We start from the raw sequence: 18,725 nt of genomic DNA, 5'->3' as shown, positions 1-18,725 counted from the left end.
AGTACTTTTTCACATAACATAAACCATTTTAAATATCATGAATTGTTTATACTTACTTCTGCCTATGGATATTTCTTTTTCTCCTAATCCATAACAATTCAAATTAAATAAAGCCCCATTATGAAGACTTGTTTCAAAATGAGGTGAAAGAAAATTTCCTATCTTCCTTCCTCTTTGCGCTTTTCTTCATCCCTCCTTGAAATAATACTGAAAAAATTGATTAACAGAAACCTGTTTTATTTCTTCCCAAATCTAAATCTCCATATTTCCTAACTTAAATGTTTCTTGAATTACTAAAGGGTATTACATCTTTTAGCCCAACAGATTCTTGATGGGGGGGCAAAAAAGAACTTAAGAAAATAAGAGTCAAATTTTATACTTCTCTTAGATGTTTCATATTACCAATTTAGGGTTAAAAATGTAGTAGGTATTCAATACTCAGTTAATGCTCTGTTTGGTGGTAGTTGTTGTCTTATAAAGAAGAAACGCTGTAAGATTCTTCTTGGCCAACCCAACTGCATAAATTTAATATAATTAGTAACAATAACTAATACATCAATTTTACAACTTACTTCTGAGAGAAACCATTTGCTTCTGTTGTCTAGAAGATGAATGAGTAGAACCCATAATTCTTTAATACAGGGACACGGGCAATGGTGACTCATTAATGCTTCAGAAGGCCTAACCTGTAGAAAAGAACTCAAATGAGTTACACTTACAGCAGAATTTTACATGCCATACATCTTCCCAAATACTTTAAAATCATGATTTAGATTACTTAAAATTTATGCTTAATTACATAAAATTATTTACAAAATATATATGTGCTATTTCATTAACTTTTTAAAATTTCCATCACAAAACCAGAATCACAGGATAAATTTTATTTTCAACTTTTAACAAAAACCCTCCTCTTTAATTATCTACTCCAATGGTCAGCAAACATTCTGCAAGGAGCTAGATAGTAAATATCTGAAGCTTTACTCATGATATTGTCTTTTCATATCTACTCAACTCTGCCATTGGATGGGGCTATGTTCTAACCTCATGGTTTCTTAACTTTGATCTAGTCCAGTGGTTCTCAACCTTCCTAATGCTGTGACCCTTTAATACAGTCCCTCATGTTGTGGTGACCCCCAACCATAAAATTATTTTCATTGCTACTTCATAACTGTAATTTTGCTACTGTTATATCTTAGGCGACTCCCTGTGAAAGGGTTGTTCAATCCCCAAAGGGGTTGTGATCCACAGGTTAAGAACTGCTAATCTAGTCCATCAGTCACAATAAAAAGACCTGTAGTAAAAAAAAAAATTGAAAATAATTTTTGATTCACTGTTAAGGAGACTAAAACTTTTTACAAGTCAGAATAAATACAATTATTAGGGATATATAAAGGTTAAGCAATTTTACCATTTTTATAACAAACGTATCCTCAATGACCCTAAGTAATGCAGAGAATATTGTTTATATTTATAAGTATAGCTAAACTTTTAAATTTATAATATATACATTATTTCACATACATTATACATTTTTAACATACTACACTGTAAAAGGTAGCTGTTAAGATATTACTATATCATATCTGATTAACCACTCCTATTAATTATAAACATATAAAGTAAAGAGATATTGATAATACATAAAACAATCTACATGAAAAAATTATAAATCCTAATTTCCCATTAATAAGGTTTATGCTTGTGATTGGAAATAAGTGATGATAAACCTATAAATTTCCATTACTTGAAAATGAATGTGTACTGTAACACCTTTACATCTGTCTGCATTAAACACTATATATAAACACAATTTAGTAAAAATAAATGATTTCCACCATAATGCTAGAGACCTTTTATGAAAACAATCAAACAAAATTTCCCTTAAAATTTGTTAACTAAAACCGCCTTTTAAGATTGTCAACTAACTTTAGTTAATTACTCATCTCTTTCATTGTGTAATAGCGATATACTAGATTATTAAAGGGCTGGCCTTTCCTTTTTAAATAGAAGTTAAATTTCCAGTCATTATTATAAACATCTTGTTTTATTTATTTATTTTTGACAAGAATTAAAGGCTTTTAAATAAATAACAGTTCTAGAAAACTGATTCCAGTCTCTTTTAAATGTGTAAATCAAATTCTTTTCCCATTCAACTCCTAGATAATAGTAAATATAAAATGGAAAGAATTAACAAGAATTTAGGTTAAATTCTTATAGCTTAAACCACATGGATTAAGGACTATTGCCACTAAGTATCAAATATATAAATAAACTTTTAAAGCATTACCTTATCATACCTATTGAGTGACAGACTTATTAAATCACAAAGGAGATTTTCACAGTGTTCTTCAAATAGGCTGACATTGGTTAAATGGTCACCTGCCAGATTCATAAACTGATGACCATATACAACTTCTAAAAATGTAATAAAATAAGTTTTACTTAAAACAACAGAAGGAAAGTAATTATACACCTTTAAATTAACTTATTACAAAACTGTAACACATGCAGTTAAAAGCAACTTTTTGAAAATAGTAGTTAAATTTTACAATTCCTTTCTTATGTGAACACAGATAAACATCATCCAAAAAATGTTTCAGTCCTTCCAATTAACATTCAATAGACTTCTCTTTTCTTAATGTGGACATCTTTGTAAAATAACCAAGCAAGATTATTTAAGAGAAAAAAATAAAAGAGGGTAAACACTAGAAATTCTTCACCCATATTTCTAACCAATAAAGCCTTAAAACACTATTCTTTTAACAAAAGATAAACTAACAATGTGCAATTTTTTTGGCGTGCAAGTAGAGCAAACAAACGTTAAGAGATACCAAAATCTGTACCTGTATCAGAGTAAGTCCACCTGAGTATTGATCTAAGAAAGTATTTACCATAGAGTCCACATGAGAGAAAAAAAATTATATATTTGTGTACACCTTTGTATGTTTGTATGTATGTATATATTTAAGTGTACACATAGAGACATATGTGTATTTTTGTATTATAACTGAAAAGTAGGTATTCAGGTAATGGATGTCTTTATAATCTAAATAATTAATAATTTACTTTATAACTAAATATTTCCAGAATATTGCTAGACTTAACATAGAACCTAAATGTACCAAAGAGCAAGACCTAAAAAAAAAAAAAAAAAAAGGGCAACATAAGAAATAAAATATTACTATCTGTAATAAACGTCTACTAATTTTTTAAAAACAGAAATATTTGCAAAAGATTATGAACAACAATAAAGAAAATATAAGAAGGCAATAAAATTATGTGAAGATGTTCAACTTCACTGTTAATCATGAAACTGCAAAAATGGAGATTCATTATCATTTTTTACATATTAGTTGGCAAAAAATAAAGATAACTGATAATATCCACTACTGGCAATAGTATGAAACAAAGGCATGCTCACAGTTAGTGTATATACAAATTGAGTAAATTTACTCTACAGCAACAGAGAGCATATACAATATTAAAACTGTAATATGGCACTCCAATTCTAATCATCATCTATTCTGCAACATAACTTGTACAAGTATTGAAAGATGTATATATACACAAGGATGTTCGGTATAGTATTATCTGTAATATCAGAAGAGGAGAATAACTGAAATATTTAAAAATAAACTTAGCTAAATAAATTATGATAGACCCTTTATATCCAAGCCCTTTCAGGGGTGGGGAATGTCTGGCCCATGGGACGCATAAGGCACACTGGCCATATAAGGCCCATAAAATCAATACCAGCTAAAAACACACACCTCACCAAATTAACCTGACCAAATATAGCAGGCTAATTTTTAAGGTGATAATTTTGTATGGCCCGTGAATGATGTTATAAATATCCAATTGGCCCTTAGCAGAAAAAAGGTTCCCCACCCCTGCAAATAAAACCATATGTATGAACATGAACACATCTCTAAAAAACTGTTTAATGAAACTGTTTAATGATACACACTACACAGAACAATATGACAACAGCATTTGTGGTTAGAAATCAAAACAAAACTCCTACCTATGAGTTTCTATATATGTACACTAATAGAAAGTATGGAAAATAAACAGACTAAGTTGTTTCCAATAGCTATCTCCAGAAAAAAAGATTTTCACTTTTTACTTAGGTTGCTATTTGATTTTTTTTTAATCAAAAAACCTTACTACTTGTGAAATTTTAAAAAATAAAAGTTTAGATTAGACAAAAAACATAAATCAGAAATCCATAAACTTACTCAATTTTTCACCAAGCATCTGAAGAATTTCTAGCACCAGCCAATGGATATCCAAGTGGAGATGTAAGAAATGCCATGATGGTGGGAAAAGCTGTGAATGACATCAGCTGTGACTGAGAATGTAAGGTACTTGATAGTAGATCACAAACTCCTCCATAAGTACCATGACAAAGAATCAATTAACCTACCACTATTCAAAAGCTGAGGGAAAACCTTTGTCTTATTCATGAGAAGATTCTTTCACTAGAGATTTTGAAAGCAAGATAGGATATATTTCCCTCTAAAGAGTTAAAACAGACCCAGCTTGGGGCTGCTATGTAGATTTGTAAATTAAAGTCCCTTTCCAACCAACCTCTGATACTACAGCTAAAAGGCAGTAAAAGCACTTTAAAAACACTTATTTCCAAGATTTTGTTTTAGACTTTAGCTAGCAAATATGTTTTTAAATGTACTACATACCCAGAAAAGAATGTTAACAAGAGCACTTTAAACTATATGTAGGCATTATTGTCATGACCTTTAAGAAACTTTAAGTTAAGCCCAGCCAGTGTGGCTCAGTGGATTGTTGTGCCATGGACTGAGAGGTCCCGGTTCAATTTCCAGTCAGGGCACACACCTGGGTTGCAGGCTCAACCCTCAATACGGGGCATGCAGGAGGCAGCCAATGGATGTTTCTCTCTCTCCTTTCCTCTCTCTCTTAAAAAAAAAAAAAAATCAATAAAAACATATTTTTTAAAAAAAGAGAGAAACTTTAAGTTAAAAGAGGTAAAGAAATTACCTCTCAATTTACACATTAGTATTCAAATCTAACTTGACCAAAAAGCCAGTGATTTTAACTATCAATAACCTTCTTCCAGTCAACATTTAATATCACTATAAATAAATATGAGCCCTGGCTGGTATGGCTCAGTTGGTTAAGTGTTGTCCCATGCACCAAGAGGGGTAACTGGTTCAAATCCTGGTCAGGGCACATGTTCGGCTGTGAGCTCGATCCCCAGTAGGGGGCGTGCAGGAGGCAGCCAATAGATGTTTCTCTCTCCCACTTCTTTCTCTCTAAAAACAATAAAAATATATTTAAAAAAGAAAAATAAATACAATGATGCACATGTTCTATGAAGACAACTAGATAGAATGATGCAGAAGGAACTTGCCATATCAAATGTGCAAACAAAATAAAATGCTACACTAATAAATAGTACTCGATCAGGAGTATATAATAAAAAATAGTAAAAATAGGGAAGAGATAAATGGATAAATGTGGTATTCAAATCAATGGGAAAAGGATGTGTCACTCAATAAGACAGAATTATCAACTTATTCATTTGCAAGAAACTAAAGTTAGATTCCCACCTCTTAGCATTATTTTTAAAAAAGAGATAAATGTAAACGTAAGTGTATTTTTAACATCAGCATAGAGATGATATGAAAGGAAAAAAACTGAGAAATATAACTATATAAAAAACTTCAATCTACCTAGTCAGTTTAATTGCTGAAAAAGCTAAATGAAACTATTTGTAATATGTAATACACAAATATTTCTAATAAAAATGTTCCCCAAAAAAAGACATGCTCAACTGAAAATACTAATTAAATCAATACTTTTCACATATAAAATTGATAAAATATAAGAAATATACAAACTCTTGAAAGATGCTTATTTTGTATGATGTTTTTGCTGTTGTTTTAGACAAGAATTTCAGTGTATGATTTTTCGTTTACGTTTTGAAGACTACATTCCCCTGCTTTAAAATTTCAGTCTTCTGATCTTCAAATAAGCTATCTTTTCAAGTCTGCCCAATTAAAAAGCCTATGAAGGGCAAAACCTAGTTTGAGGACCCTTGCAACTTGCACACATTCTTTATATCTGCTCCTAGATAAATTATTATTTTCTTAATCACTTGATGGATATCCAGAAAATAAAAATGGTTTGAATTTAGAGACTAAAAGGAAGAAAAAATATTCCTCCCTCACAATCTACCTATGAATCTTTATTAAATGACATAATTAAAAGCAATGATCTATTTGCTTTCTATGCATTATCATATAAGCCTATGAATTTAGTTGGAACTCTATTTACTTTTATTATTCCTCACAAAAAGTCAATTTTTGTTGTTATATTTCACAGAAATATATAAACACTTAATTGTACTTTACATTTTGACAAAGACATGTTCCTAAAAACTAAATGTTATTTAAACTGGCGAAGTTAAATAGAATGGAAGAGGTTGAGAGTTCAGGGAATCCATTGGGAAGCATAATTTGTCATCCACTTAAACTCACATTAACCTATAGATAATATATATTATATCTGATAATTATATCCAGAAGCTGGATTTTGCTAATACAAATTTAAAAACAAACTTCAGATGGAATAATAAAGGTAGAGAAAAAAGGGCATTAGTCAAAACAATCTGTTTTTTTAATCCTCACCTAAAAACATGTTTCTATTGAATTTGGAGAGAAAGGAAGGGAGAGAGAAAACAGGGATCGAACCGAGGATCGAACTTGCAACTTGGCTATGTGCCCTGACCAGGAATCGAACCTGCAACCTTTTGGTGTATGAAACAATGCTCTAACCAACTGAGCCACCTGGCCAAGGAAGTCTAAACAACTTTAATCATACTCTAAAAAAGTCTCTAAAGTCAGAATAGACAAAATGTAGTTTTAAAAGTATAGCTTTTATAAGGTAATCCTCTTGAATTTTATTATAATTAAAAAGTAAGGAGCCCTGGCTGATGTGGCTCAGCTGGCTGGGCATCATCCTATGCATGGAAACGTTGCTGATTCAATTCCCAGTCAGGGCACATGCCTGGGCTGTGGCTTGATTCCCAAGTAGAGGATGTGCAGGAAACAACCGATGGATGTTTCTCTTTCTCCCTTCCTTTCTCTCTAAAAAAACAATAAAAAAAATCTTTAAAAAGTAAGGAAAGATAATATATATTTTAGAAAATAAAGATTATTTGATACGAAACTTTTAAACATTTGTACTGTTATAAATTGGAATAAAGAACAGTTATCAGATTTAGTATATACTATATTTTAAGTGCTTTACTCATCTTAATTTATTTAATTCTCCAAATAACTCAAGGAAGTTATACCAATTATACAGATGGGGATACTGAGACAAGAGGTATTACTCGACCAAAGAAACATAATAAAAAGAGGAGCTGTGCTCTTGACTAATTTCCTTCCTTCTTGAATACATATTCTTTATAGGGAGAAAAAAATGGTAACTTAAAAATTAAATGAAATAAGTCAAACCTCAATCTGATTTTGATTTACAAATACCCCTGGATTAATACTGGGAAGTTCCGATAGGTGTCCAATATACAAAAGTAATCCTTTAAGCTCATCAACCAACAGTGAGGGAAGCTGAGCCTCCAAAACCTCATAGGGATGAACAGGAGCTTGACTCTCAGTATTCTGTACGTTCAGGTACCTAAAGAACAATTAGATATAATAAACAACCAGAGTCTGGATGAATATGCACTCAGAAATTCATGCAGTAATCAAAATAATCATCTGATATCCTACCTGAAGATGAAAACTTTAACATAATGAAGAAATGTTACACATTGCTGCCTAATATTGTCTGCTTTGTAGTGCAGGGTTGATATCTTTCCTGAAACCAAAATAGACAATGTTAACCCTAGCTTAAGTAATTAATCAGTGAGCAGTACATACAAGCAGCAATTCTCTTTTAATTTTTTCTACTGATTTCTATACCATTCTTGCCACACACACACACCCCCCCACACCCCCCATCTATTATTAAGGTCACCAACAAAACTTATATTGGATACTCCCTGTCTTCAACTAACTTGCCCTCACAGTAGCACTGGCTACACCTGACTTCACTGACACCATATACTGTCAGTCTTTTCTTCCTCATATGTCCTTTCTCCTACCTCTCCTTAACTGGCTTCTCCTCCTCTATTCTACTGCTAGTATGGGGACTCCTCAGGACTCAATCCTGAGTCCTCTTCTCTCTGTACATATCTTCCTGCATGTATGACCAGTTCCTTTATTTCAAAATGATAATGACTTGAAAAGTATCCCAGACCTCTCCTTTGCATGTCAAACTGCCTATCATCTTGTACTTGGATTGCTCAGATAGTACAAATAATACATCCTTGATTTCTTCCCAAACCTGTTCACACCCATGTTTTCTCCACTCATTACAACTGGTGCCAGTAGCTGCCTATGTCATTCTTGCTTCTTCCATTTCCTTAAAACTTGTATTTAATCCACCAAAGTCCTATTAAGTTTATGACCAAAATATACCTTCAAACTACCCATTTCCTTATAATTTCTCAAATTATTCCAACAGGTTCCCTAATAGGTCTTTCCATATCCTCCTTTGCCCCTCTATAATCTACATACAAAATATGTTTTAAATATATTTCAATTCCTGTTCATCCTAAATCAAAACACATGAAAGGCTATCTAATGTATTTAGAATAAAATCAAAACTACTTATAATGATTTTTAAGGTCCTGACTGATGTACTAATATTGTCTTTCTCCCAACTTCAACCCATGCCATCTTCCTATGACTTCAACATTTACATCAGCAAAAATTATCTGGAATGTTACTATATGCAAAACACTGACAATCACTATAAGAAAAATGAGTAAGAGACAATCACTAAACAAAAGCATAAAAACACATGATCAGAATTAAAGATAACAAATTCTCATCCATATTAAACATAAAGCAAAGCATTTCTAAATCTGAATTTAAATGAGAAAACATGGCTACTGCTTTAGCAAAACCAACAGGAGGAGATGTTATGCAAATATCTTAAATAGTGCAGTGCATTTTTATAGCTTAACTATATTTTACCTACAAAAGTCATATCATCACTCAGTTTCACAATTCTCAGTCCATAAAGGCAATATACTCATAAATACAATGGCTATGAACCCCTGCCTCCAGCAAAGATAGAGTAAAAGGAGTCAGATTTTCCCATCTCAAACTAGAAAACCAGAAAATCAACATTAAAACAAAAGTTTTCAGGAACCAGAAACAAGGCAATGCAAGACTGCTATCTCAGAGAGACATTAAGTCCTAAGACTGCACAAGCTTCCCCCCAAAAGACAATTTCCAAGTTGTAGCACAGGGAGAGAGAACCCAAACAGACCCCAAATCACTGATCCGAGGAGACATAAGGTCTAAATTTATAGGACAGAAGTACCAAAGAAGAAAAAAGCTACATTAAAAAAAAAAAAAGTTCTGGAAACGTACAGAGGGTCCCCATTGAATCTTTGGCTGAGTACTGATCTGCTGAAGCATGAGAAAAAAATAGCCCAAAACCAGGTAAAAACATCAGAAAACAATTCTCTACAAAACTTATATAGGTCAGGGAACAGTTCAAGTTCCCACCAGAAAGAATATTGTTTTAAATCATAATACACCAAAAAGAATCCTCACAAGTCTTATTATAACTAAATTAACATTAGACTAAAGGCTACTTTTTTAACAGTCCTAACAAAATATAAAGCAAGATTTAAAAAATCCAATGGATTACAAGTACTCAATAGCAAGCCTGAACACAATTTAACATTAGTTAGAGAAATACAAGAAAACCCAGAAAGCAACAATGTAAAATCTACAATATCCATCACACAATAAAAAAATTACTAGATGTTCGCCCTGGCCGGTTTGGCTCAGCGGTTAGAGCGTCCACCTGCGGTCCGGAGAGACCCGGGTTCGGTTCCCGCTAAGGGCACGTACCTCGGTTGCAGTTTGTCCCCGGCCCTGGCTGGTTGTGCGGGTGGCAGCCACTCGATGTGTCCCTTTCACATCGATGTTTCCCTCTCTCTCTCTTCCTCTCTCTCCCTCCCACTCTGTCTGTACAAAATCCTCGGATGAGGATTAAAAAAAAAAAATTACTAGGTGTTCAAAGAACCATAAAACTGTAACACAGGACTAAAAGAAAAATCAATCAATACAGAACCAGAAATGACAATGATGAAGAAATCAGAAGTCGACAAAGTTAGAAAGAGTGGTAATATGTATACTCTTTATGTTCAAGATGGATGGGAAAAAAAGTATGTAGCCAGAAAGAGAAGATATAAAAATCCAAATAAAATGCCTGTAGACAAAATAATAGAATATCTAAAAAAGGAGTAACACCAACAGCTATCAGCAAAACATACAATATTTTGTATGTTATTCTGCCTCAACTGGAAAGCTATCCAGGTAGCATAATGAACAGGAGAACAAGAACCATATGCACTTCTGTAAGTGTCCCTACATAAGGATTTTCTGGGGAGGGCTGAGGGCCAAAGCTAGCTACACAAGTTTATTAACAAAGCCCTGGTAACAGCTGCATGACAGCAATGGCCTTATCTAGGAATAATCATTAATACTGCTAACTTGTCCAACCAATCTATCATTAAAAGTATTTTAGGAAACAAAAGCAGCCAAAATGTCAGTGTAATAAATAACCATTTCAACAAATAGTCCCTTGTACTATTTTAGGCCAGTAAGTGTTTTTCAAGGAATATTCTTGCATAATAAATGCCTTCCTCAAATCCAGTTTAATTAAGTTACTCTACACAGTATAGAGTTCTTGCTGTGTTCACTATAATCTTCTAGAGGTTCTCCAGGGTTTCAAAATATAATTCTGACTGGGAATGTTTTACAAAGACAACTGTAATTTCATCTCTTCCAAATTCATCACTCTTACACACTCTGATCCAACCATACATAATTACTTCATGCTCCCTAAACTTTTAGTGTTTTCTTACATCAAAGTCTTTGTCAATACAGTTGTTTCTACCTGGGACTCTTCCTATCCCAATACTTTCCCAAAATCCTGTGTAGCTAATTTCTCCTCATTATGGAAGACTCAGATCTGGAATCACTGAGTGATGACCATAGAAACAACAAATGAAGCCCCTGGCTCCCATAGCATCTTGTGCATGCTACTACCACTACTTTTCCATTTACTGTGCTGACCTATGCTTGCATGTCTACCTGTCCTACTCAACTACGAGCTCTTCAGTAACATATTTCCCACTTTGATTTGTCTGTACCTTATACTAAAGCAGGGACTCAAGTGATAATGAAAAAATACTCAACATTTATTGAGCATAAACTGAGAAAACAAAACAAGTAAAAGAGCCCTGACAGGCGACAACAGCTAGGCCAGGTACTCCTTACTGAAATTAAATAGTTTTCATAAAATATCAAAAATAATCCAACCACAAGAGATATCATCTCACACCTGTCAGAATGGCTATTATCAAAAAGTCAAAAAATAACAAGTGTTGGCAGGATATGGAGAAAAGGGAACCCTGTGCATTGTTGGTGGGAATGTAATTTGGTACATCCATTATGGAAAACAGTATAAAGGTTCCTTTAAAAATTAAAAGAGAACTACCATATTAACATACCGATTCCACTTCTGGGTATTTATCTGAAGAAAATGAAAAGACTAATTCAAAAAAATACATGCATCCTTATGTTCACTGCAGCATTATTTACAATAGCCAAGATATGGAAACAACCTAAGTGACCATCAATAGATGAATGGAGAGAGATGTGATATATATACATATAATGGATTATTACTCAACCATAAAAAAAAAAAAAGGAATGAAATCTTGCCATTTGTGACAACATGGATGGACCTAGGGGGTATCATGCTGAGTGAAATAAGTCAGTCAGAGAAAGACAAATACCATATGATTTCACTTATGTGTGCGATATAAAAAACAAAACAAAACAGAAACAGACTCACAGATACAGAGAATAAACTGATGGTTACCAGAGGGGAGGGAGTGGGGGATAGGTAAAAAAGGTGAAGGGGGTTAAGAGGTACAAACTCTCAGATATAAAATACATAAGTCACAAGGATGTACAGCCAAGGGAATAGTCAATAATCGTAATAACTTTGTGCGATGACAGATGCTTATACTAGATTTATCATGGTGATTACTTTGTAAGGTATTTAAATGTCAAATCATTATACTGTATACCTGAAACAAATATAATATTGTATGTCAACTATACTTTAATAAAATACAAAAAAATAACCACACGGGGCTACCCCAGGATTATGGTGAAACAAGACAACAACAAACCCTCTCTGAAATCAGAAACAAGGCATTTTACAATCACATAAAAACAAAACACAAAAATAGAACATCCCCCTCTTCCAGCTAACATGATTATTGCTTCTTTATTAATTAGAACCTTCTCTAGAATCCCTTTATTTGTCTCACCTTCTATATAAAAATTAACATCATCATCAATTTGCCCCTGCTTCTTAACAGCAGCCAATCCAGAACAAAATCCTAGCACCCTTAAACTCTACCCAGAATCAGCAGGCACAAGCCCAAACCCTATCACAATCCCCTCCCTACTCCTTCTTATTGGGAGGCTCCAACTGTTCCTCATGATGTGGATTTTCCCCTTGCATTAGTAAGCCACTAAACCTTTCTTTGACCAAAGGTGTGTTTCCAGGTAATCTTTAGTTGTTGAGCATCACTAATAAGATATTAGGCTAAGCACTTAACCTGCATTACGTCATTTAATTCTCACAAGAACTCAATGAGGTGAAAACTGTTACCTGGTGTGAGACCCACACTTATCTAGAAGGTGGAACCCAGGTTGATCACAGAGCCATGATTCTAAATACAAACTGCACCAAAACTGCCATAATGGAGAAGCAGGAGGCCCGCACTAAAACATACTATCCATTTCAATTCCCTTCAGTACCTTAGTTATAGCCACCCCTTCAAATCAGTAAAATGTCAAAACAGACAACAAAAACAGAAAGCAGAAAAGAAGAGCAAGAAGATAGTATAGGGTTTGGTACTATTTCTCTTATGAGTTCTCTATTCCAAACCTCATTCTCAAAGCTTATTACTAATTCACTTCAGAGATATTTAGCCTTAAATCAATTTTACCTCCAGATCTGAAAAAATACTGTAAATCTCAGCTACACTAAACACTAAATACACTGTATCCTGAGATTCTGACCTAACACTTCCTACATGTTGTTATGCGATCCCAATTATGCATCATAAAACCCACGTGCAATTCAGTGTAATTTGCCTTTAAACACACCACTTACCAAAATCACAGCTTGCTTGTAATAAGATTTCCAAGTTATATAGTTGTTGCCTAATTTAAAAAATGTAAAGTGAGAGTTAATTTTAGAATACTTTAAAGCATGTCACAACAACATAGATAATGTTTCTAACACTTCATGAACATTTATTACTGGGTCAGCTTCAGGTAGTAAAGACTTTGAGGAAAGATAAAATATGCCTTTGTCTGACCTTTCAAAAATAATATATTAAAAGCTGCATATATCTCAAATTATATCAAATGTCATACATGTCACTATCTGTGAGATACCATTTAAATCTTTAAGAAGTTTAATATACTTATATAAAACATCCTAGGTTAACAGCTATATAATGAAATGTTAAACTGTATCACACATTTATACAGTAGGGGTTCAAAAAGGAATAATGTAGACCAGAGTTATCAGGAAAACTTATATTTATAATGTTCCACCTTAATTCCTGAAAGTAATCTTCTCTTGCTATTCTTCCCAGTTGCCTTTCAACTCCTTAAAGATTGACCCATATTCATGACCTGTGTCCTGGATAAAGACTCAACTCATTCTGTAATGTTCAAAATTAGAGAACCACTAACTCAGCCTGGTCTCCCAGTAAAACACATAACATGGCATGCATACAGTGACGTCTCTTCACAAAATCTTATGGGATGAGGGTGGGAGGAGAAATCCCTCAATGTCTCCATTTTCATTTAAATATACCATATATATATATATGGAATATATATATTCATAATGTATTTTTGAATAATAATTTGCCCTCAATAACTGACTCATTTTATTTATTTATTTATTTTATTTATTTATTTCGGTTAATCCTCACCTGAGAATATTTTCCCATTGGTTTTTAGATAGACTGAAATGGATGGAGGAAGGGAAAGAGAAACATAGATGTGAGAGAGACACACTGACTGGCCTCCGGCACGATTCCAACTCGGATCGGGGAGCAAACCTGCAACCCAGGTATGTGTCCTTAACTGAGAATCAAACCCATGACCCTTAATTCAGAGGGCCAATGTTTTAACTGTTGAGCCAAAGCCATCAGGGCAACTGACTCCATTTCAAAATCAGTTAAAATCTGAATATGGAGTAGGTTTTTAAAATTTATTTATTTATTTAAATCCTCACCCGAGGATATTTTTACATTTATCTTCAGACAGAGTGGGAGGGGGGGAGAGAGAGAGAGAGAAACATCAATGTGATAGAGACACATGGACTGGCTGCCACCCGCACAACCCAACTGGGGCCAGGGACAAAACACAACTGGAGTATGTGCACTTTGCTGGAATCGAACCCTGGTCTCTTTGGTCCATAAGCTGACGCTCTAACCACTGAGCAAAACTGGCCAGGGCTGGACTAGGTTTTAAATGACACATTATTTCAACTGTGTTCACTGTGATAATGAAATAGTGTTTATGTTTGAAAAAAGTTCGTAATTTTAAGAAATTCATACTGAAATATTTAATGACACGGTTGCCTAAAATTTTCTTTAAAATACTTAAACCAAAAGTAAGAAGATGCATGAAGGGAATGTAATAAAACCTTGATGTTTATTATAACTGAGGGAGAGTATGTGGAGCTTCTTTATACTAGTCTCTATTTGAAATTTTTTATTAAAATTTTTAAATGTCCAAATTTATCATATTAGTGAATCATATTTCTATTACAGAGTCTGAATGACCTATTTGGGAAGTCTGAGTTCATTCTCTAAAAATCATTGGAAGACTATGGCTATTAAGCAACAGAAGTATTTTGGTTTTCTTCCAAAACTATAATATAGTTCAAAGCATTAAATACTTGTCTTGAATACAAGTGTCAAATAAAGACTCTGATAAAGAATAGATATACTAATAAACAACTCACTAAAACCATTACTCCATAAAACATTACTGCTTAATTTTGTTATTGATAAGATAATCAAGTGAAAAACATGCACAACTCTACTGGTGCTTTTGTTAATATCAGTATTAGAAACCACACAGCAACGTAACTACAAAAGTGAACAGCATCCATACTCCTAGGTAACTAAAAAAACAACATACCTGAGTAAATGAAACAGCACTCTAGATGAATTCACTAATGCTGTTTCAGTAACCCATGGAATGCCAAATAGTTCCACTGTATCCTCTTCAAAATTAGTTGGTAAAGGATCAAGACTCAAAATTAATCTGAAATGAAAACTAGGATTAAATCTCATGAAAAGTATTCTAAGTCCATACTGTAGTATGTCTTTTCTGACATTCTAGGAACCCATATTGTACATGACATGCCAACAATCATATTATAAAGCCAGGATATGTCTTGGTACCATACCCATAGGAATACTAAAGCTAGAACTGTATTAAAAATGCAGTCCTGTATACTGATAAAAAGGTATAACTACAGAGCAATGCAACGTATGTGTAAAACACAAATACTCTGCCTGTGTTTAATAGTGGTCTTCAGATACAGAATTATCCTTTGAGGGGTCGTTTAATTTTTAAAACAGCTAAAAATTATTCTAAGTCATGTCTGGAGAACAGCATAATCAAACTGAGTAATCTCTTTTAAGGTCTCAAAGTACAACTATAAAACCAACAAAAATGATGTCCTTTCTGACTGAAACTGCCTCGGAAGGCACTGTATTCCCCACATATTCCAATAACAGCAGTTTTACAGCAATATGTGAAGAACTGCCCAAGGCAAGAACTTTGAAGAATAACATTCCTGTGAATGTACACAATGTGGTGCATTTATTAGAAAGTTTTTAAAAAATAAGACTTCTACATGTAATGATACACAGACTTGGAAGGAACTAGGGCAACAAAAATTGTGCATGTCTTGCTTAAGAAATTATTAAGAAGCGCCAAAATATTACTTCATGTTTTAGGAGGAAACATCATTTCAAAATGCCCAGGTAGTTTAGGATTCCCTTTGAATAAAAGTGAAATTAGAACTCACCAATGAGGTGAGAGAACATCAGGTGGCAAGAAAGTTCTTCATAACCAAAAAATATTTAGGTATGCTCTTAACCAGGAATCCAGCAACAGAGCTAATATACTAAGCCGATTCACAAAAACATGGCTTGAATATCAAAATGTAGTTGCCTGAAATCGTATTAAATAACATTCCTAACAAACTAATGAAAAATCTGATGAGGGTAAAACAAAGTCTCCGATTTTTTACCTACCGCTTAAGGGCTCCGCTGGAAAGGTAGGACTCGCCGGAAAACTGTTTTCCTCCTGCTCTGTTGTCAAAAGCGCAGGAAAAGCAAGGGGGTTTGCACCATTCTGTTCCCAGCTCCAGTTCCAAGCTGTCGGTCAGCAACGTCGGCGCAGCGGAACAGATATCCATGGTTTACTTCATGTCCTGAAATGTTTGGGGTTCATTATAATGATTATGAAGGGCTCCAGAGAAGTTGTGATGAAATTCCTGGAGGTGGGGCGGGTGACGTCAGAAAGTTCCCAAAACGCCCCCCTCTCCATCACCAAGAAAACTGAGAAGCCACATACATCCTCAACCACTCTCCCCCATCCACTCCCGGGGATCAAGGCCCTCAGAACAGGCAGAACGCCCCCCGTCTGGTTGTAGCGGGAACTTTAAGTGCCCCCTGGGTCGGACTGTGCAGCCCGGGACAGAGGAAAGGGGAAGAAACGTCCGCGCGGCAGACGCAGCTTCACCTCCCGCGCCCGCCTAGACCCGCGCCCTCCGCTGCGTTATAAACCGCACTGGGCCAGTTTCCCCGCAGTGTCGTGCGAGGGCCCCTCTGCAGACTCCGGGTGGGGAGCTGCAGGGCCCCGCGCCAACCCCACTCCTCGCGGCTGCGGGGCAAGTCTCAAGTCCCTCCCCAAACGAACACGGAGGAGCCGGCCACAGGTCGAGAGGAGCAGGGTTCTGCGCGGCGGGGCAGCCCGTTCGGTGCTCGTCTTACCCACTCACACGTTCGGTCCCGAGACCCGCCCGTAGCGGTCCCGACCACAGCCCCAGACTCCGTGGGGTCCAAATCCCAAACGTGAAATTCCCGCCACTCCGCGCCCACGCTCAGGGAGGGCGGAGCCACGGCAGAGCCCGCCCCCGGAGGTCCACTCGCGAGGTCTCTGCGGGAACCGCCGGCACTTGCGACTTCTCGCGAGAGTATTTGGTGTAGTTTTTCGCCTGTTCCTTATTTCTCGTTGTTGGCTTTTTTTTTTTTCTTTCGCTGTTTGTTTTAATTGGTGCATTGGGTCGGAAGGCGGGATCTCACTGAGCAACAAAGGTGAGACGGGGCTGAGGCGAGCAAGGCACTGGGACAGCAGATTGTCTTCCGAAGGGGCTTGAAAAAGGAGTTTTTGTTCAAGTGAGTCAGTCAGAAGCGAGGGCCATTTTCCCCCGGGGCCGCACGGTGCCCCCAACTCTTCTTTGAGGTCGAGGATGCCTGTGGTTCCTGCGTAGTGAGCCAGGCAAATGCAGAAATGAGGCTAATCCAAGTGTATGGAAACACGGGTATGAAAACTGTTGCTTCACTTTTTTGCAACACATCCGGACAAGTTTAAGTCGCTTGAACCTGGACGCTTTTGTAAATGTATAGTCCATTCGCAGCATTTTTTTTTTTTTAATGCTTTGAAAATCTACTCCTCAGAAAACTTAATTTTAATCAGAGATAACACATTTCAACGTATCACTGTCTTCAGAGTCAAGAAAACATGAGAATTTCTCATTCATATAATCTGCTATAATTGAGTATTCGCCATTGCTCATTCCTCCACAATACCGGTTTTCCTTCATTTAATTCCCGCTTAGGGAACCTATCATAATTCTTTCCTCTGTTCAAACCAAATATCGCACATTTCTGACAAGTGGTACAATGTGGGGGAAAACAGCATGATCTCTATGCTGACTACAGCCTAGGGCTGCGCTGATGGGTCTGTTATGCTCAGCTGATGTACCATGAAACATCATGCTTTTGAGGGGACCGCTGCAGCTCCAGCTTGTTTATGACCATGCAGAGTCTCTAGCATGACACATGATGTAATCTACAACAATGCCTAGGAAATAGTGCCTAGGTATAAGAATATTGGGCCCTGCCACTGAGTTTAGGAGAACTGGGTCAGCAGAGTCATTATTACTTCTTTCTCTATTCAAAACATCCAGATAGACCTTGTTTTTCCCCCTTTTTTCATGTGCCTGATGTTGAATGATAAATTTAGTTGAACCAGTGACTTAAACAAAAAGAACCAAATGAGTTCTCTGTAAATGAGCAAGTACTATAACACATGTCACATCAGTAGGAACCCCAGCAGTTAACAGATGACATACTCAAGAGAAGTGACTGAGGGTGCTTAATGAAAGGACCATTTAAAAAGTGTGGACAGGGTTACCAGAAAACTAAAAGTGATGGTGAAGTAACCAGAACTAATCAGAGAATC

At 35.4% G+C, this 18,725-nt stretch overlaps 1 protein-coding gene across 5 annotated transcripts in view; it reads right to left on the bottom strand.

Moving 5' to 3' along the window:
• Positions 1 to 17,344, bottom strand: part of MMS22L (MMS22 like, DNA repair protein) — a 122,670-nt gene extending 105,326 nt beyond the window's left edge. For 2 of the 5 annotated variants that reach the window (XM_036248731.1, XM_036248730.1), the window contains exons 1-9: positions 17,252 to 17,344; positions 16,511 to 16,689; positions 15,384 to 15,509; positions 13,330 to 13,379; positions 7,776 to 7,863; positions 7,503 to 7,680; positions 4,242 to 4,332; positions 2,291 to 2,418; positions 573 to 686 (exon numbers count right to left, since the gene is read on the bottom strand). In XM_036248731.1, coding sequence (XP_036104624.1) covers positions 573 to 686; positions 2,291 to 2,418; positions 4,242 to 4,332; positions 7,503 to 7,680; positions 7,776 to 7,863; positions 13,330 to 13,379; positions 15,384 to 15,509; positions 16,511 to 16,674 — 939 coding nt within the window. In that variant the 5' untranslated portion in view covers positions 16,675 to 16,689; positions 17,252 to 17,344. Of the gene's footprint in view, positions 1 to 572; positions 687 to 2,290; positions 2,419 to 4,241; positions 4,333 to 7,502; positions 7,681 to 7,775; positions 7,864 to 13,329; positions 13,380 to 15,383; positions 15,510 to 16,510; positions 16,690 to 17,251 lie in introns of those variants that run through there. The other 3 variants (XM_036248732.1, XM_036248734.1, XM_036248733.1) reach the window with 3 other exon arrangements.
• Positions 17,345 to 18,725: the final 1,381 nt, after the last annotated feature.

Source organism: Molossus molossus, unplaced genomic scaffold, assembly GCF_014108415.1.
Source record: "Molossus molossus isolate mMolMol1 unplaced genomic scaffold, mMolMol1.p scaffold_m16_p_8, whole genome shotgun sequence".
Classification (NCBI taxonomy): domain Eukaryota; kingdom Metazoa; phylum Chordata; class Mammalia; order Chiroptera; family Molossidae; genus Molossus; species Molossus molossus.
This window is presented reverse-complemented; position numbering and strand designations above follow the sequence as displayed.